The 21,294-nt window shown below is 47.5% G+C and overlaps 1 protein-coding gene across 3 annotated transcripts in view; it reads right to left on the bottom strand.

Moving 5' to 3' along the window:
• Nucleotides 1-21,294, bottom strand: part of SARNP (SAP domain containing ribonucleoprotein) — a 248,429-nt gene that overhangs the window by 149,248 nt on the left and 77,887 nt on the right. For all 3 annotated transcript variants that reach the window (XM_063952582.1, XM_063952583.1, XM_063952584.1), the window contains exon 4: nt 16,897-16,964. In XM_063952582.1, coding sequence (XP_063808652.1) covers nt 16,897-16,964 — 68 coding nt within the window. The remainder of the gene's footprint in view (nt 1-16,896; nt 16,965-21,294) is intronic.

Here is a 21,294-nt window from a genome sequence, read left to right as displayed (position 1 = left end):
GACTCAAACGCAATAGCGTAACCTTCGGATACAATGCCCATAATGAGGTGTCTGATGTCGAAGGAGATGACTGCCCACCCTGGAGGGGGGGGACCAGACAGTCATGCCATAGTTTTTTTTGTCTGACTTGGGAGCATGGCGTTTTCCAGACCAGGTTTGGTGTCATTTTGCCTTTGTAGGTTTAGCAGAGGAAGCTTGGAAACTGGAAAAACTGCTGACCCCGGGCCTTACCTTGTGGGCAAAAATAGGATTTTGGTACTTACCAGGTAAATCCTTTTCTTTGAATCCATAGGGGGCACTGGAGTACTCTAGGGATATGGACGGTTCCACAGGAACTAGGCACTGAATAGTTAAACTTTGACTATACCTCCCCTCCATATCCCAGAGTACCTCAGTGTTTTTTTACTGAGCCGAACTGGAGCTATAGAGGTTGACAATGGAGAAATAAATATAACCAAAAACAGACAACAATAAAGTTGACACAAAACGAAACTGACAACTAACAGTTGACACCAACCCGATAGAATTTCTAATTTGAAACAGTCGGTAAGAGTGTGTTACCATAAAATTCCCTGCACTTACCACAACCAGGTAAACAACTGCTCTGGGTGGGCGTCCAGTGCCCCCTATGGATTCAAAGAAAAGGATTTACCTGGTAAGTACCAAAAATAAGATTTTACTTACCGGTAAATCTATTTCTCGTAGTCCGTAGTGGATGCTGGGGACTCCGTAAGGACCATGGGGAATAGCGGGCTCCGCAGGAGACTGGGCACTCTAAAGAAAGATTTACATAGTATCTGAGGTTGAAAAAAGACAATTGTCCATCGAGTTCAACCTATTTGTGGTGTCCTATGCATGATGATTTGACTAAAATTTCTGACTGATGCTGCTGTCAGCCATTGCATTTTATCCCTATTTATAGTAACTATAATGCATGACTATGCACCATACCCCTGGATATCCTTATCCAATAGGAATTTATCTAACCCATTCTTAAAGGTGTTGACAGATTCCGCCATTACAACTCCCTCGGGCAGGGAATTCCAAACACGTATTGTCCTTACCGTGAAAAAGCCTTTACGCCGTATTGTGCGGAATCTCCTCTCCTCTAACCTGAGCGAGTGTCCACGAGTCCTCGGTGTTGATCTAACCAAATTTAGTACTATCTGGTGTGCACTGGCTCCTCCCTCTATGCCCCTCCTCCAGACCTCGGTTAAGGAAACTGTGCCCGGAAGAGCAGACATTATAAGGAAAGGATTTTGGAATCCAGGGTAAGACTCATACCAGCCACACCAATCACACCGTATAACTTGTGATACACTTATCCAGTCAACAGTATGAACAACAACAGGGCATCAACAATGGATGCCAACATAACATAACCCATTATTAAGCAATAACTATGTATACGTATTGCAGAAAGTCCGCACTTGGGACGGGCGCCCAGCATCCACTACGGACTACGAGAAATAGATTTACCGGTAAGTAAAATCTTATTTTCTCTGACGTCCTAGTGGATGCTGGGGACTCCGTAAGGACCATGGGGATTATACCAAAGCTCCCAAACGGGCGGGAGAGTGCGGATGACTCTGCAGCACCGAATGGGCAAACTCAAGGTCCTCCTCAGCCAGGGTATCAAACTTGTAGAATTTTGCAAATGTGTTTGAACCCGACCAAGTAGCAGCTCGGCAAAGCTGTAATGCCGAGACCCCTCGGGCAGCTGCCCAAGAAGAGCCCACCTTCCTAGTGGAAGGGGCTTTCACTGATTTTGGATGCGGCAATCTAGCCGCAGAATGAGCCTGCTGAATCGTGTTACAGATCCAGCGGGCAACGGTTTGCTTTGAAGCAGGAGCACCCAACTTGTTGGGGCCATATAGGATAAACAGCGAGTCAGTTTTCCGGACTACCGCCGTTCGGGCTACATAAATCTTCAAAGCCCTGACTACATCTAGTAACCTTGAATCCTCCAAGTCACGAGTAGCCGCAGGCACTACAATAGGTTGGTTCAAATGAAAAGATGACACCACCTTTGGCAGAAATTGGGGACGAGTCCGCAATTCTGCCCTGTCCATATGAAAAACCAGATAGGGGCTTTTACATGACAAAGCCGCCAATTCTGACACACGCCTAGCCGAAGCTAATGCCAATAGCATGACCACCTTCCACGTGAGATACTTTAGCTCCACGGTCTAAAGTGGCTCAAACCAGTGGGATTTTAGGAAACCCAACACCACGTTGAGATCCCAAGGTGCCACTGGTGGCACAAAAGGGGGCTGAATATGCAGCACTCCCTTAACAAACGTCAACTTCAGGAAGAGACGCCAGTTCCTTTTGAAAGAAAATGGATAGGGCCGAAATCTGGACCTTTATGGATCCCAACTTCAAGCCCATAGTCACTCCAGACTGTAGAAAGTGCAGAAATCTGCCCAGTTGGAATTCCTCTGTAGGGGCCTTCCTGGCCTCACACCAAGCAACATATTTTCGCCATATGCGGTGATAATGCTTTGCTGTCACGTCCTTCCTAGCCTTTATCAGCGTAGGAATAACTTCCTCCGGAATGCCTTTTTCCGCTAGGATCCGGCGTTCAACCGCCATGCCGTCAAACGCAGCCGCGGTAAGTCTTGGAACAGGCAGGGCTCCTGTTGCAACAGGTCCTGTCTGAGAGGCAGAGGCCATGGGTCCTCTGTGAGCATTTCTTGCAATTCCGGGTACCAAAATCTTCTTGGCCAATCAGGAACAATGAGTATTGTTCTCACTCCTCTTCTTCTTACGATTCTCAGTACCTTGGGTATGAGAGGAAGAGGAGGGAACACATAGACCGACTGGAACACCCACGGTGTTACCAGGGCGTCCACAGCTATCGCCTGAGGGTCTCTTGACCTGGCGCAATACCGTTGCAGCTTTTTGTTGAGACGGGACGCCATCATGTCTACCTGTGGCAGTTCCCATCGATTCGTAATCTGAATGAAGACTTCTTGATGAAGTCCCCACTCTCCCGGGTGGAGGTCGTGTCTGCTGAGGAAGTCTGCTTCCCAGTTGTCCACTCCCGGAATGACCACTGCTAACAGTGCTTGTACGTGATTCTCCGCCCACCGAAGAATCCTGGTGGCTTCCGCCAGCGCGACTCTGCTTCTTGTGCCGCCCTGGCAGTTTACATGAGCCACCGCGGTGATGTTGTCTAACTGAATCAGCACCGGTTGGTTGCGAAGCAGGGGCTCCGCTTGACTCAGGGCGTTGAATATGGCCCTTAGTTCCAGGATATTTATGTGCAGACAAGTTTCCTGACTTGACCACAACCCTTGGAAGTTTCTTCCCTGAGTGACTGCCCCCCACCCTCGGAGGCTCGCATCCGTGGTCACCAGGACCCAGTCCTGTATGCCGAATCTGCGGCCCTCGAGAAGGTGAGCACTCTGTAGCCACCACAGAAGAGAGACCCTGGCCCCGGGGGACAGGGTGATCAGCCGATGCATCTGAAGATGCGATCCGGACCATTTGTCCAACAGATCCCATTGAAAGATCCTTGCATGGAACCTGCCGAAGGGAATGGCTTCGTACGATGCCACCATCTTTCCCAGGACTCGCGTGCAGTGGTGCACCGACACCTGTTTCGGTTTTAAGAGGTCTCTGACTAGAGTCACAAGCTCTTGAGCCTTCTCCGTCGGGAGAAAGAACTTCTTCTGGTCTGTGTCCAGAATCATGCCCAGAAAGGGCAGACGCGTCGTAGGAATCAGCTGCGACTTTGGGATATTCAGAATCCAGCCATGCTGTTGCAACACTTCCTGTGAGTGCGCCACGCTGATCTGCAACTGCTCCCTCGACCTCGCCTTTATGAGGAGATCGTCCAAGTATGGGATAACTGACTCCTTGCTTTCTAAGGATCACCATCATTTCTGCCATTACCTTGGTAAATATTCTCGGTGCCGTGGACAGGCCAAACGGCAACGTCTGCAATTGGTAATGACAGTCCTGTACCACAAATCTGGAGGTACTCCTGATGAGGCGGATAAATGGGGACATGCAAGTAAGCATCCTTGATGTTTAGAGACACCATAAAATCCCCCTCTTCCAGGCTTGCAATGACCGCTCTGAGCGATTCCATTTTGAACTTGAATCTTTTCAGATAAATGTTCAGGGACTTTAAATTTAATATAGGTCCGACCGAACCGTCCGGTTTCGGTACCACAAACATTGTGGAATAGTATCCCTTCCCCTGTTGAAGAAGGGGAACCTTTACCACCACTTGCTGGAGAAATAGCTTGTGAATTGCCGCTACCACTACTTCCCTTTCTATGGGGGAAGCTGGCAGGGCCGATTTTAGGTAACGTTGAGGGGGCATCACCTCGAATTCCAGCTTGTATCCCTGAGACACAATCTGTATAGCCCAGGGATCCACCTGTGAGCGAACCCACTGGTGGCTGAAATTTCGGAGACGCGCCCCCACCGCTCCTGGCTCCACCCGTGGAGCCCCAGCGTCATGCGGTGGATTTAGTGGAAGCCGGGGAGGACTTCTGTTCCTGGGAACTAGCTGTAATGTGCAGCTTTTTTCCTCTGCCCCTGCCTCTAGCAAGAAAGGAAGCACCTCTGACCTTCTTGCTTCTTTGTGCGCGAAAGGACTGCATTTGGTAATACGGTGCTTTCTTCGGTTGTGAGGGAATATATGGCAAAAAGTTTGACTTCCCAGCAGTAGCTGTGGAAACCAGGTCCGAGAGACCGTCCCCAAACAATTCCTCACCCTTGTAAGGTAACCCCTCCATGTGTTTTTTGGAGTCGGCATCACCTGTCCACTGCCGAGTCCACAGGACCCTCCTGGCAGAAATTGACATTGCATTAATTCTAGAGCCCAGTAGGCAAATGTCCCTCTGGGCATCCCTCATATATAGGACAGTGTCTTTTATATGCCCCAGGGTCAGCATAATGCTATCCCTGTCTAAGGTATCCATTTCCTCAGACAGATTATCTGTCCACGCTGCTACAGCACTACACATCCACGCCGATGCAATTGCCGGCCTCAGTAGAGTCCCTGAATGTGTATAAACAGATTTCAGGATACTTTCCTGCTTTCTATCTGCAGGATCCTTTAGGGTGGCCGTATCCTGCGACGGCAGGGCCACCTTCTTAGATAAGCATGTGAGAGCTTTATCTACCCTAGGGGAGGATTCCCAGCGCACCCTGTCCTCTGGCGGGAAAGGGTACGCCACAAGTAACCTTTTGGAAATCAGGACTTTCTTATCTGGGGAATCCCACGCTCTTTCACATAACTCATTTAACTCATGTGAAGGGGGAAAAGTCACCTCTTGCTTTTTCTCCCCATACATATAAACCCTCCTGTCAGGGACAGGGTTTACCTCTGATAGGTGTAAAATATCCTTCATCGCTATAATCATGTAACGTATAGCTTTTGCCATTTTTGGTTGCAATTTTGCATCATCGTCGTCGACACTGGAGTCAGAATCCGTGTCGACATCTGTGTCAAACATTTTGGATAGTGGGCGCTTTTGAGACCCTGAGGGCCCCTGTGCTGTAGGATCAGGCATGGGTTGAGACCCTGACTGGCCCGAGGTATCAGCTTTATCCAACCTTTTATGTAAGGAGTTTACATTATCATTTAACACCTTCCACATATCCATCCAATCAGGTGTCGGCACCGTCGGCGGCGACACGTCAGTCAACTGCACTTGCTCTGCCTCCACATAGCCCTCTTCGTCAAACATGTCGACACACGCGTACCTACACACCACACACACAGGGGAAGCTCTAAATGAGGACAGGACCCCCACAAGGCCTTTTGGAGAGACAGAGAGAGTCTGCCAGCACACACCCCAGCGCTATATCACCCAGGGATTACACAGTAACTTAGTGTTTACCCAGTAGCGGCTGTATTATGATTTATGCGCCTAAATTTATGTGCCCCCCCTCTCTTTTTTACCCTTCTACCGTGATTCTGCAGGGGAGAGCCTGGGGAGCTTCCTCTCAGCGGAGCTGTGGAAGGAAAATGGCGCTGGTGAGTGCGGAGGAAGAAGGCCCCGCCCCCTCAGCGGCGGGCTTCTGTCCCTCGATTTTTAGTAAAATAAATGGCGGGGGCTCATACATATAACAGTGTGCCACTGTTTATATGCAGCATTCGCCAGGAGGTATCTAATTGCTGCCCAGGGCGCCCCCCCCCCCCTGCGCCCTGCACCCTACAGTGACCGGAGTGTGTGGGTTAGTGTGGGCGCAATGGCGCACAGCTGCAGTGCTGTGCGCTACCTCATGTGAAGACATGAGTCTTCTGACGCCGATTTCGATGTCTTCTCCGCTTCTGCCGGCTTCTGTCTTCTGGCTCTGCGAGGGGGACGGCGGCGCGGCTCCGGGAACGGACGACAAGGTCAGGTCCTGTGTTCGATCCCTCTGGAGCTAATGGTGTCCAGTAGCCTAAGAAGTGCAACCTAGCCGCAGTTAGTAGGTTTGCTTCTCTCCCCTCAGTCCCTCGTAGCAGAGAGTCTGTTGCCAGCAGAAGCTCTCTGAAAATAAAAAACCTAACTAAAATACTTTCTTATTAGCAAGCTCAGGAGAGCTCACTAAAAGCACCCAGCTCTGTCCGGGCACAGATTCTAACTGGGGTCTGGAGGAGGGGCATAGAGGGAGGAGCCAGTGCACACCAGATAGTACTAAATCTTTCTTTAAAGTGCCCAGTCTCCTGCGGAGCCCGCTATTCCCCATGGTCCTTACGGAGTCCCCAGCATCCACTAGGACGTCAGAGAAATCCTATTTTCTTTTTGATCCACTAGGGGTCACTGGAGTACTCTAGGGACGTACCAAAGTTTCCCCCCTGGGCGGGAGAGCTGTTTGGCACTTGTAACACTAGACGGCCAAAGCTAGATGCTGATGCCGCAAAAGTATCAAACCTGTAAAAGCGCACAAACATGTGCACTGAAGACCATGTAGCCGCACTGCAAAGCTGTGTCGTAGAACTCCACGACCAGCTGCCCATGACATTCCCGGAGAACGTGTGGAATGAGCTGTTACTGATGTAGGCGGCTGTAACCTAACATGAAGGTAAGCCTGACGTATGGTCAGTTTTATCCATCTGGATAAGGTCTGCTTAGAAGGTGGCCAACCCATCTTGGCCGCATTATAGAGAATAACAACGTATCAGTCTTAGAAACTGTAGACGTTCGGAATACATAAACTCGTAATGTGCGTACCACAATCAAAATTCCAGAATCTCCTGTTAACACAGGAACTACTATTGGACGATTGATGTGAAAAGAGGACCCTACTTTTGGCAGGAAAGCGGGATTCGTCTAAAATTCCGTTCTGTCATTATGAAACACTAAATACGGTGGCTTGCATGACAAGGCACCCAAAACTGAAACCCGCCCTGCCGAAGCTAAGGCTAGGAGAGAAACTGTTTCCCAAGTGAGAAACTTAATATCCACTTGTAAGGGTTCGAAACAAAAAGACTATAAGAAATCTAAACCCAGATTCAAGTCCCATGGCGCAGTAAGTGGAGTGAAATGGAGGCTGTACTTTGAGGACACCCTGCATAAAGGTGTGTACCGACGGCAATAGAGCCAATCTTCTTTGAAAATAAATTGACAACGCAGATATCTGCACCTTTAGTGTGGATAAACGCCGACCTCCATCTAACCCCATCTGTAGACATAACAAAAGACGGGATAACTTGAAAGATGTCGGAAACTTCCGAACTTCACACCAACCTATATAGGCACGCCAAATTCTGTAATAATGAGCTGCCGTAACCGGCTTCCTAGCTCGTAACATGGTTGGTATAACCTATTCTGGAATGCCCTCTCTTTTTAAGAGGGCTGTCTCAACAGCCACTCCGTCAAACGCAGCCGCGCTAAATCGGAGAAAAAACGGACCCTGTTGTAACAGGTCCAGACGCAGTGGGAGCGGCCAAGGAACGTCCGCGAGTAGACCGCGGAGATCCGAAAACCAAGCTCTCAGAGGCCAATGAGGCGCCACTAGTATGACTGTGACGGACTCTCTTTTGATCCGTTTTAGCAACAGAGGGAGCACCGGAAAACGGTGGAAACAGATACACGAGACTGTATGGCCACTTGATTGTGAGAGCATCCACCGCCACTGCCTTTGGATCTCTCGTTCTGGACACGTACTGGGGCGTTTGATAATTGTGGCGAGATGCCATCAGGTCCACTTGCGGGTAACCCTACTTCTGGACCAGCATGTGAAACACTTCTGGATTTAATGCACATCCTGGATAAAAATCCCGGCAGTTGAGATAATCCGCCTCCCAGTTGTCCACTCCCGGAATGAATACTGCCGACAAAATCACCTCGGCCCAATTGAGGACTCGAGCTACTTCCCGCATTGCCATGCGGCTTTTCGTTCCTCCTTGTTTGTTGATGTATGCGACCACCGTCGCATTGTCTGACTGCACCTGAACAGCCTGAGCCTGCAGCATGTGCACTGCTTGTCGTAGCGCATTGTAAATTTCCCGGAGTTCCAGGACATTTATAGACAGCAATCTTTCGTGATCCGCCCAGAGACCCTGGAGCTGAAAATTTTGAACTACAGCTCCCCAACCTCTGAGACTCCCGTCCGCCGTGAGAATTATCCAATTCCAGGCGCCGAACCGTTTCCCTGCGGTTAGATTCTGTACTTTGAGCCACCAGAGTAGAGACACCCTGGCCCTTGGAGACCACCTCACCCTGCGGTGAATCTGCAGAAGCGAGCCCGACCATTGTTTTTGGCATGCAATGCAGGCAGACACTGTACTCGTTAGGCCACAGCCAACCATTGCGAGTACATCCAGTTAAAAAGGACGTGAGTGAAGACTTCCGAACTGAAGCGCCTCAAAAGCCGCCACCATTGTGTCTAATAGGCGAATGTACAAATGAACCGAGACTGTGCGAGGCTTGAGCACTAATTGTACCAGATGACGAATGACCTGTACTTCTGTTCGGGTAGGTAAATTCTTTGATTTACCGTATCGAGAATCATACCTAGGAATTGAAATCGTTGAGACGGAATCATTCAGGAATTCGCGTAGACAATGGTAGGAAATCAGATTTTCCCCCCCACTCGGTCTGCAATCTATTCTCGTTTGGAACGTAGCCAAAGTGTACGTTGTGCGCCACTAGCGAAGCTGAGACGCAAGAACCAACTGCCAACTTCACAGAAGCTGTAGGCAGCAAGAAGTGTAAGGTGGTCTTTATTTAGGGCAAACCTGAACTGGAGCGCCCTGCCACTACAGCCTTGTTACCTCAAACCCTTACCAAAGCAGGGCGAAGCAACAGCCCTACTGCTGTGTAGGGTACACTCCGATAGGTAGTTAAACGCCCAATAATTGCAATTGTCTCTCATTGGAAATTGTTCAGCCTTCGCTGAGAACCTGACGTACTGGCCTGGTGCTATGAGGGCTGGCGGCGAATCGACCGCAACAATCTAGCTGAAACAGTAAATTTTTCCCTCTCAGGCAGTACATGCGCCCGCATTCCCCCCAAAGAGGACCGGTAAGGGTCTGTCTGCGCAGTCGATTTTTGTCCGACACACTGTGTGACAGACTCTGCAGCAAAGCTGCTTGTTTGATTATGCATTAGACTTAGTGATCATGTACCCCGACCAGTAAGTACACCACGGAAGTAATCTGTGTATAAACCTGCATTACCGTGCATGTGGTTTCCAGCAATAGTGAATCTTCCTGTAGAGACATGCTGTCAAAAACAATTAATAAATAAAATTCCTAACAACCCCCCGCTCCCCCAGAGGCTGAGTGTTGTAGGGCAGCAACCTCCAGCAAAGACCCAGGAAGTAACGTAAAAAAAAAAAAAAATGGTGTCCTACCATGTTTTATATATAACCATGTGTAATATATATATATAAATATATATATATTACACCTGTTAAACCAGGATCTGAACCAGTGTCCATGCAATCACAATGTTCACTGTGGGCGGGAAGCCTAACCACTTGGCTACAGAGCCACCTGTAAAAATAATAAGCAAAGGCTGCTGTTTAAACATCAACTCTGGTGATGAAATGGTTGCTGTAGTGACTTGCAATCCAGATGGTACCTGAACCCACAATCCCTGGTTTAAGAGGGCAGTGCCCTATCCATTAGGCCACTGGGGATCTGGGGAGGTGATGCCTGAACTCGCAAAGTTTGCAGTGCTCAACAGATACTGTTTAATAAGCACTGTGTGCCGACCAATTGCGCCACTGTAGTCTTGCCAAAATAGATTTTTAATGTCAGTATATATATATATATATATATTATATATATATATATATATATATATATATATATATATATATATATACATACACATACACATACACACACACACACACACACACACACACACACACATAATATATATATATATATATATATATATATATACATACACACACACACACACACACATATATACATATACAACCATGTATATTCACACATACTCAGACCTTATTTATATATACAGGTTGAGTATCCCTTATCCAAAATGCTTGGGACCAGAGTTATTTTGGATATCGGATTTTTCCGTATTTTGGAATAATTGCATAACATAATGAGATATCATGGCAATGGGACCTAAATCTAAGCACAGAATGCATTTATGTTTTATATGCACCTTATATACACAGTCTGAAGGTCATTTAATACAATATTTTTAATAACGGTGTGTATTAAACAAAGTTTGTGTACATTGAGCCATCAGAAAACAAAAGTTTCACTATCTCACTCTCGCTCAAAAAAAGTCCGTATTTCGGAATATTCCGTATTTCGGATATTTGGATATGGGATACTCAACCTGTATATATATTTCATATATGCATACATACACACACATATATATTATATACCCATATACATATATCCAGATATATCCTGATTCAGAAGTATAATAATTCTTAGAAGTCTGAAACTAAATGTGACCACTCACAGGCTTAAAAACCTGAGAAGTCTGCTGCTTAACTGCAGCTTAGTTAATGGGTCCCGAATCCAGTGTTGTGTGGCTGTAGATTTAAAAATACCTACAGCACCTTGTATTCCCAGGTAGCTAACCAGGCCCAACACTGCTCAGCTTCCAAGATTAGATGAGATCGGGCGTATCCAATTGTGGTGTGGCTAAGTGAATTTAGCAAAGCTGCTGCAGGTGAGCCTGAACTAACAATGCTTGCAGTGCTCCACAGATACTGTTTTATAATCACCGTGTGCTGACCAATTGTATAACACATCTTACTTTACAACAGTGAACAAAGCCAGTATTTGGCTGACCACAGCCATGATTCAGATTTGCAGTCTTTGGGATAATATCATTATAAACAGTTATGATAAGAATAATAGTCTTTGCTGGTGTCTTACTCATTATACATACCTCCCAACATGACCCTCTCCAGGAGGGACAGAATGCTCTGTTCCTGGGCTTCCCTCTTAATGTAGGATTGCCCTCACCTGTGTTGAACTAGTTACTTGATGAAAAAGGTGTTTCAGCACAAGTGATGGCAATCATATTACCAGGAAAGTCCAGGAGCAGAGCATTCTGTCCCTCCTGGAGAGGGTCATGTTGGGAGGTATGATTATACCGACAGACAATACAAAATACAACTTGCGCGACTCAGTAAATAGCACTAAGGTGTCTTTACAAATATATATCTGGCCAAGTGCAGTACACGTCAGCAATATGCCTGGTTCCAAATTTCCCCTTAACAACCCTGCGCCTTCAATGGAGGAGAGGTGTAATACAGGTTGAGTATCCCATATCCAAATATCCGAAATACGGAATATTCCGAAATACGGACTTTTTGAGCAAGAGTGAGATAGAAACTTTTGTTTTTTTGATGGCTCAATGTACACAAACTTTGTTTAATACACACAGTTATTAAAAATATTGCATTAAATGACCTTCAGGCTGTGTGTATAAGGTGTATATGAAACATAAATGAATTGTGTGAATGTAGATACACTTTGTTTAATGCACAAAGTTATAAAAAATATTGGCTAAAATGACCTTCAGGCTGTGTGTATAAGGTGTATATAAAACATAAATGCATTCTGTGCTTAGATTTAGGTCCCATCGCCATGATATATCATTATGGTATGCAATTATTCCAAAATACGGAAAAATCCGATATCCAAAATACCTCTGGTCCCAAGCATTTTGGATAAGGGATACTCAACCTGTACAGGAAATTCTGGAGAAAAAAAACAGGAAAAATGGTTAAATATGCAGACTTATAATTATGTAAGCAGATTTAATAAACATACTATGTTGCATTCAAACCTGCACATATATGAGCAACATGTATCCTGTTTAACAAAGACTTAATAGCCTATTGTAATACATATGCAGCGCTGCTGTATTCTAGTAAACATACTTCTTTGATCAACAAGAGTTGAATCATGAGATTTTATCCAGTGACCCTGACATTTCTGTGTACAGGGAACATCAATGTGGCATCAAAGTTACGCACATTTGTGTGCCCCCCCCCCCCCCCCCCCCCCGCGCTCCGTGTATTGTTTTCTATACACGGAGCCGGGCTATGGTGGAGAGGGAGCCGGAAGCGGAATCGAGGGCCGGGGAGCGCGCTGCATAGAGCCGTGGAGCGGCCTATGCATAAATCAACGTGGCCGGCGCGGCTCAGAGCGGCGAAGGACACAGCATAAACAGCGGCGCTGGAAGCGGCGGCGGGCGGCTGAAGGCAGCGGCCACACACACACACACACAGTATCCCACACAGCAGGGCGGCAGCGTGAGCTGACCGCCCCGTTCAACATACCTGGACCCTGTGGTGAGGGCAATGACGGGGCTTCTCTGTAAGCACTGTCAGCCTTTTACTGCAGGTGACCTACACGTGGTAGTGAGGGTGCTCTTCTAGAGAGGTCCGACACCCACAGCTGCTTCAGCAGCTTTCCTATCCCAGACCCTCGCCTTCTTGGAAGGGGGAAAGGGATTCCAAAAAAAAATAAATAATAAAAAAATTCAGTAATTGTGGATCAACTTCCACAAGCCTAGTCTCAGTGAGCACCGAAAAAACACTGAGGTACTCTGGGATATGGAGGGGAGGTATAGTCAAAGTTTAACTATTCAGTGCCTAGTTTCTGTGGAACCGTCTATATCCCTAGAGCACTCCAGTGACCCCTAGTGGATGAAAAAGAAAGTAAATTTTTTTAGGAGACTTCGTTTTAGGTGCAGCTGAGGGCAGAAAAGCAGTCTTGGAAGCTGCCACTGTGGCCACAATTTTGTTTAGCTCCTCGCCGAAGAGCACCTCTCCTGAAAAGGGTAGGGATTCCAATGCCTTTTTAGAATGGTCATCCGCGCGCCAAGAGCATAACCAAAGGGCAAGTCTAGCTGCTACCGAAGAAGCGAAAATCTTGGAGGAAAACAAGCCTGCGTCCAGCACTGCTTCTCCTAAGAAAGTGTTGTTCTCCCTATCAGTCAAAATATTTGATGAAGTCAGATCGTCAATAGCCAAAGAAACCCAGGCTTAAGCAATAACAGGCCTGAGAGCCGCTCCTGCATTGGTGTATATGGACTTCAGGCACTGCTCCAGTTTCCTGTCTGTAGGTTCCTTTAGAGACGTTACGTCTGGTATGGGAAGGGTGGAAGACCTAACCAGGCGGGCCACATGCGCGTCCACAGGTGGCGGAATTTCCCACTTTTTTCTGTTTGATTCCGCCATGGGATAAAAGGAGGAATTACTTTTGGTCACTAAAAACTTTTTATATGGATGAGACCAAGGCTCCTTAAAAAGATCCTCCAACTGCGTGGGAGAAAGGCAGACAGATTCTTCTATATCTTTTTAAGAAGAGGCGTCTGTACATCGGGTGGAGCATCAGTAGCCTTGATTTGTAGGATTTCCCTAACCTCCTTGACTAAGGTTTCCACCCTAGCTAAGCTCATGTGATTATCTGAAGTCGGAGACTCTTCAGCTTCCGAATCCTGAGGATCCTCAGAAAAATCCTCCGATTGGGAATCCTCTGAAAGTATAAGGGGTAGCGCTGACGAAGACTTACTTCTGCGCTTCGCTGAAGACCCAAGGGCTTGTTGTAGATTAGTGGAAACCTGAACCAAGCCTTGGACCGATTGTGACAAACCCTGGACCCATGCTGGTTCAGTAGTTTGTTGGTTTTGTTGCTGCTGCGTCTGCGGAAGGGGAGGGTCTGCACCTACCATGGAAACTGCGACCTGCGGAGCTCTCTGTCAGCTGCTAGCTGGAAAGTCAATTCCTTCATGGCCAAGGACAGAGAGGTAGCCCAAGCCGGCCCTGATAAAGTAGAACCCTCCGCAGCAGTACCGCCAGGAACCTCGACAGAGCAACGGTCGCAGAGCCCAGTGTGGTCCTGTACCATACAAGAAATATTTTCTTTGCATGCCGTACAAGTATAGGTGTGCAGCCCGGTAGTTCCCTTCTGCTTCTTGGAGGCTTCGGAAGATCCCCTTGGAGGACAAGTTCCAACCTTACCAAAACAAATACACACACAAACCTAGAAATATAGGTAAGAAGAAGATTGGGCTATTTAACACTGGTCTAGAGAGCCACAAATACAGGAATAAGTGGGTCTGGTACTGCATCTGTGAGCCCACCACAGTGATAGCAACTGTTCAGGTGAACAGTGATACTATAATCACCAACTTAGTGCACTCGAATACCCCTAGCAGTGTGTAATATACAACAGAGGTAAAAACTGGCATTGTTTGTTTAAATACCTACACCATGAGGTGAGGTATGAACTATACAACCGGACACCTGGAGCAGCGCTGGTATAAGGGAGGCAGTATTGGCACTTTCCCCAGGAGATTGTAGCAGTGCATGGACCTGCACAAACTCTCCTTCACATAAAATGCTCAGCGTTGAGGGAGGAAGGAGAGAGTGCCCAGAAGCCGATTTCCTACTGATAGGAATGAGCAACATGGCTGGAGACGGAGCTACGGAATATCCCTCCTCCTTAGAGCCTACACAGGGACGATTCCCTTGCTGTAATATCCCTGGTGGCCTAGTGGTAGCTGAAGAAAAGACCCAATGCCACTGCCAGGACCGCTGGATCTGCCTCACCCAAGCATTTTTCGCAGCGCTGTCGGTCTCCCACTCGGGAGACCAGTACCTGCAAATATTCGTCTGGCACGGCTGCTCCCATTGCCTGCTGCTCTGGGGTGGCTGGCTGCAGAGCGGTGAAGCGGACAGCGCTAGCTGCTGCCTGAAGTGAAAGTAAAATAAATAAATGAAATAATTAAATAAAAATTCAAGTTAAAGATATTAGGGCTGAAAGCCCTGTTTCTTAAAAGAGTGCCCTTTCCTGAGCACCAAGGAAAAAAACTGACTGGCCTGAAACAGGCTGGGTATAGGAGGAGGGGCTTCCCAGGCTGCACTCCACAAGTTTAACTCCTTGGTGCCCTGACTGGACGCCTGGCTATACCCACTGTCCCCAGTGTCAGACCATTGGCTGATAGAAAAATTTGGAGCCAATTAGACGCCTCCCAGAAGGTATTGCATAATAAGTACCTGCCTGTATTAATCAGCATCCAAGCACAAGTGACGGACAACATCGAGGACCGCAAATGCAGTGGGCAGCCAAGGAAACTTAGTACATCAGATGAAAGAGCCATCATTTCTTACTTCCCTTTGAAATCAGAAGATGTCCAGCAGTGACATCAGAAAACAGAAAGACCCATTTACTTTTCAGAGAAGTCTGGCCAGAAGTGGCCTTCGTGCAAGAATTGCAGCCAAAAAGCACAGAACTTTGATTGGAAACTTGGCCAAGTGACTCAACTATGCATGAAAACATAGTAATTGGGGCGCAGAAAAATGGCAGCATGTGCTCTGGACTGATGAGTCAAAATTTTACATATTTGGCAGTTTGTCTGCCATGGGCTGGAAAGCTGTACAATAATGAGTGTATGCAGGTAACAGTAAAGCATGGTGGAGGTTCCTTGCAAGTTTGGGGCTGCATTTCAGCAAATTGAGTTGGGGATTTGGTCAGGATTAATGGAGTCCTCAATGCCAAGAAATACATGCAGGTATTTCTCCATCATTCAACATCATGGCATCTGATTGGCTCCAAATGTATTCTGCAGAAGGACAATGACCCCAAACATACAGCCAAAGTCATTAAGAATCATCTTCAGTGTAAAGAACAAGGAGTCCTAGAAGTGATGATATGGACCCCCACATAGCCATGATCTAATCATCATCGAGTCTGTCTGGGATTTCATGAAGAGACAGAAGGATTTGAGCAAGCCTACATCCAAAGAAGGTCTGTGGTTAGTTCTCTAAGTTGTTTGGAATAACCTCCCGACTGAGTTCATTCAAAAAGTGTGTGCAAGTGCACCTAGAATTATTGATGCTGTTTTGAAGGCAAAGGGTGGTCATAACAAATATTAATTCAATTTAGAGTTCTCTTCTGTTCATTTACTTGCATTTTGTTAATTGATAAAAAATAAACACTTCTATTTTTGAAAGCATTATCACTTTGTAGTATTTTTCAACACCTGCCTAAAACTTTTGCACAGTACTGTATATATCTCACACACACATACAAATACTATACTTACGAAATGTGATTGGTTTTTACACGGGGTAAATACACTATATTATACAGGGCAGGGATCACTCATTTTCAACTAATTATTACTCATTGAGAGCCCAATGGAGTGGCACCGTTTTAGTGCACAGATGTTTGGATCCAAACATTTTAACTATCTGCAAGTCTGATAGAAGTCACAAGTACAGATAGTTAAGTGATGTAATCTGCAGTACCCACTTGTTCATGGCTCACTACTGGTCAGACAAGAGGAACGCATTAAACTGGGTTAAGACACAAAACAGATCTTTGCATCACAATGGATTATGACAAAAAAATTGGTAATCTGGAAAGAGAAAGGTCCACAAACTGCCCTATGAGAAGGTAAAATGTTATGTCCTTACGTTTCTAATGTTTTAGAAGGCGGCTCATCTTGCTTGACTGGAGCATCAAGAGGCTTTTGTTCTTCTTCCTGGAAAGAAATAATAAGATTTTACTCACCGGTAAATCTATTTCTCATAGTCCGTAGTGGATGCTGGGAACTCCGTAAGAACCATGGGGAATAGCGGGCTCCGCAGGAGACTGGGCACTCTAAAGAAAGATTTAGTACTATCTGGTGTGCACTGGCTCCTCCCTCTATGTCCCTCCTCCAGACCTCAGTTAAGGAAACTGTGCCCGGAAGAGCAGACATTATAAGAAAGGATTTTGGAATCCAGGGTAAGACCAGCCACACCAATCACACCGTATAACTTGTGATACACTTATCCAGTCAACAGTATGAACAACAGGGCATCAACAATGGATGCCAACATAACATAACCCATTATTAAGCAATAACTATGTACACGTATTGCAGAAAGTCCGCACTAGGGACGGGCGCCCAGCATCCACTACGGACTATGAGAAATAGATTTACCGGTGAGTAAAATCTTATTTTCTCTAACGTCCTAGTGGATGCTGGGAACTCCGTAAGGACCATGGGGATTATACCAAAGCTCCCAAACGGGCGGGAGAGTGCGGATGACTCTGCAGCACCGAATGGGAAAACTCAAAATCCTCTTCAGCCAGGGTATCAAACTTGTAGAATTTTGCAAATGTGTTTGAACCCGACCAAGTAGCAGCTCGGCAAAGCTGTAAAGCCGAGACCCCTCCGGCAGCAGCCCAAGAAGAGCCCACCTTCCTTGTGGAATGGGCTTTCACTGATTTTGGATGCAGCAATCCAGCCGCAGAATGAGCCTGCTGAATCGTGTTACAGATTCAGCGGGCAACGGTTTGCTTTGAAGCAGGAGCCCCCAACTTGTTGGGGGCATATAGGATAAACAGCGAGTCAGTTTTCCTGACTCCAGCCGTTCTGGCTACATAAATCTTCAAAGCCCTGACTACATCTAGTAACCTGGACTCCTCCAAGTCACGAGTAGCCGCAGGCACTACAATAGGTTGGTTCAAATTAAAAGATGACACCACATTTGGCAGAAATTGGGGACGAGTCCGCAATTCTGCCCTGTCCATATGAAAAACCAGATAGGGGCTTTTGCATGACAAAGCCGCCAATTCTGACACGCGCCTAGCCGAAGCTAAGGCCAATAGCATGACCACCTTCCACGTGAGATACTTTAGCTCCACGGTCTTAAGTGGTTCAAACCAGTGGGATTTTAGGAAACGCAACACCACGTTGAGATCCCAAGGTGCCACTGGTGGCACAAAAGGGGGCTGAATATGCAGCACTCCCTTAACAAACGTCTGAACTTCAGGAAGAGACGCCAGTTCCTTTTGAAAGAAAATGGATAGGGCCGAAATCTGGACCTTTATGGATCCCAACTTCAAGCCCATAGTCACTCCAGACTGTAGAAAGTGCAGAAATCTGCCCAGTTGGAATTCCTCTGTAGGGGCCTTCCTGGCCTCACGCCAAGCAACATATTTTCGCCATATGCGGTGATAATGCTTTGCTGTCACGTCCTTCCTAGCCTTTATCAGCGTAGGAATAACTTCCTCCGGAATGCCTTTTTCCGCTAGGATCCGGCGTTCAACCGCCATGCCGTCAAACGCAGCCGCGGTAAGTCTTGGAACAGGCAGGGCCCCTGTTGCAACAGGTCCTGTCTGAGAGGCAGAGGCCATGGGTCCTCTGTGAGCATTTATTGCAGTTCCGGGTACCAAGGCCTTCGTGGCCAATCTGGAACAATGAGTATTGTTCTCACTCCTTTTCTTCTTACGATTCTCAGCACCTTGGTTATGAAAGGAAGAGGAGGAAACACATAGACCGATTGGAACACCCACGGTGTTACCAGGGCGTCCACAGCTATCGTCTGAGGGTCTCTTGACCTGGCGCAATACCGTTGCAGCTTTTTGTTGAGACGGGACGCCATCATGTCTACCTGTGGCAGTTCCCATCGATTTGTAATCTGAATGAAGACTTCGTGATGAAGTCCCCACTCTCCCGGGTGAAGGTTGTGCCTGCTGAGGAAGTCTGCTTCCCAGTTGTCCACCCCCGGAATGAACACTGCTGACAGTGCTTGTACATGATTCTCCGCCCACCGAAGAATCCTGGTGGCTTCCGCCATCGCGACTCTGCTTCTTGTGCCGCCCTGGCGGTTTACATGAGCCACCGCGGTGATGTTGTCTGACTGGTTGCACCGGTTGGTTGCGAAGCAGGGGCTCCGCTTGACTCAGGGCGTTGAATATGGCCCTTAGTTCCAGGATATTGATGTGCAGACAAGCCTCCTGACTTGACCACAACCCTTGGAAGTTTCTTCCCTGAGTGACTGCCCCCACCCTCGGAGGCTCGCATCCGTGGTCACCAGGACCCAGTCCTGTATGCCGAACCTGCGGCCCTCGAGAAGGTGAGCACTCTGTAGCCACCACAGAAGAGACGCCCTGGGGGACAGGGTGATCAGCCGATGCATCTGAAGATGCGATCCGGACCATTTGTCCAACAGATCCCATTGAAAGATCCTCGCATGGAACCTGCCGAAGGGAATGGCTTCGTACGATGCCACCATCTTTCCCAGGACTCGCGCGTGCAGTGATGCACCAACACCTGTTTCGGTTTTAAGAGGTCTCTGACTAGAGTCACAAGCTCTGGAGCCTTCTCCGTCGGGAAAAACACCTTCTTCTGGTCTGTGTCCAGAATCATGCCCAGAAAGGGCAGACGCGTCGTAGGAATCAGCTGCGACTTTGGGATATTCAGAATCCAGCCATGCTGTTGCAACACTTCCTGAGAGTGCGCTACGCTGATCTGCAACTGCTCCCTCGACCTCGCCTTTATGAGGAGATCATCCAAGTATGGGATAACTGTGGCTCCTTGCTTTCTCAGGATCACCATCATTTCTGCCATTACCTTGGTAAATATTCTCGGTGCCGTGGAGAGGCCAAACGGCAACGTCTGCAATTGGTAATGACAGTCCTGTACCACAAATCTGAGGTACTCCTGATGAGGCGGATAAATGGGGACATGCAAGTAAGCATCCTTGATGTCCAGAGACACCATAAAATCCCCCTCTTCCAGGCTTGCAATGACCGCTCTGAGCGATTCCATTTTGAACTTGAATCTTTTCAGATAAATGTTCAGGGACTTTAAATTTAATATAGGTCTGACCGAACCGTCCGGTTTCGGTACCACAAACATTGTGGAATAGTATCCCTTTCCCTGTTGAAGAAGGGGAACCTTTACCACCACCTGCTGGAGAAATAGCTTGTGAATTGCCGCTACCACTACTTCCCTTTCTATGGGGGAAGCTGGCAGGGCCGATTTTAGGTAACGTTGAGGGGGCATCACCTCGAATTCCAGCTTGTATCCCTGAGACACAATCTGTATAGCCCAGGGATCCACCTGTGAGCGAACCCACTGGTGGCTGAAATGTCGGAGACGCGCCCCCACCGCTCCTGGCTCCACCTGTGGAGCCCTAGCGTCATGCGGTGGATTTAGTGGAAGCCGGGGAGGACTTCTGTTCCTGGGAACTAGCTGTAAGGTGCAGCTTTTTTCCTCTACCCCTGCCTCTAGCAAGAAAGGAAGCACCTCTGACCTTCTTGCTTCTTTGTGCGCGAAAGGACTGCATTTGGTAATACGGTGCTTTCTTAGGTTGTGAGGGAATATATTTCGCAAAAAGTTTGACTTCCCAGCAGTAGCTGTGGAAACCAGGTCCGAGAGACCGTCCCCAAACAATTCCTCACCCTTGTAAGGTAACACCTCCATGTGTTTTTTGGAGTCTGCATCACCTGTCCACTGCCGAGTCCACAGGACCCTCCTGGCAGAAATCGACATTGCATTAATTCTAGAGCCCAGTAGGCAAATGTCCCTCTGGGCATCCCTCATATATAGGACAGTGTCTTTTATATGCCCCAGGGTCAGCATAATGGTATCCCTGTCCAAGGTATCCATTTCCTCAGACAGATTATCTGTCCACGCTGCTACAGCACTACACATCCACGCCAACGCAATTGCCGGCCTCTGTAGAGTCCCTGAATGTGTATAAACAGATTTCAGGATACTTTCCTGCTTTCTGTCAGCAGGATCCTTTAGGGTGGCCGTATCCTGTGACGGCAGGGCCACCTTCTTAGATAAGCATGCGAGAGCTTTATCTACCCTAGGGGAGGATTCACAGCGCACCCTGTCCTCTGGCGGGAAAGGGTACACCATAAGTAACCTTTTGGAAATCAGGACTTTCTTATCTGGGGAATCCCACGCTCTTTCACATAACTCATGTGAAGGGGGAAAAGTCACCTCTTGCTTTTTCTCCCCATACATATAAACCCTCTTGTCAGGGACAGGGTTTACCTCTGATATGTGTAAAACATCCTTCATCGCT

Source organism: Pseudophryne corroboree, chromosome 2 (genome assembly GCF_028390025.1).
Source record: "Pseudophryne corroboree isolate aPseCor3 chromosome 2, aPseCor3.hap2, whole genome shotgun sequence".
NCBI classification, from domain to species: domain Eukaryota; kingdom Metazoa; phylum Chordata; class Amphibia; order Anura; family Myobatrachidae; genus Pseudophryne; species Pseudophryne corroboree.
The sequence above is the reverse complement of the archived record's forward strand: the minus strand, read 5'-3'. Positions and strand labels throughout refer to the sequence as shown.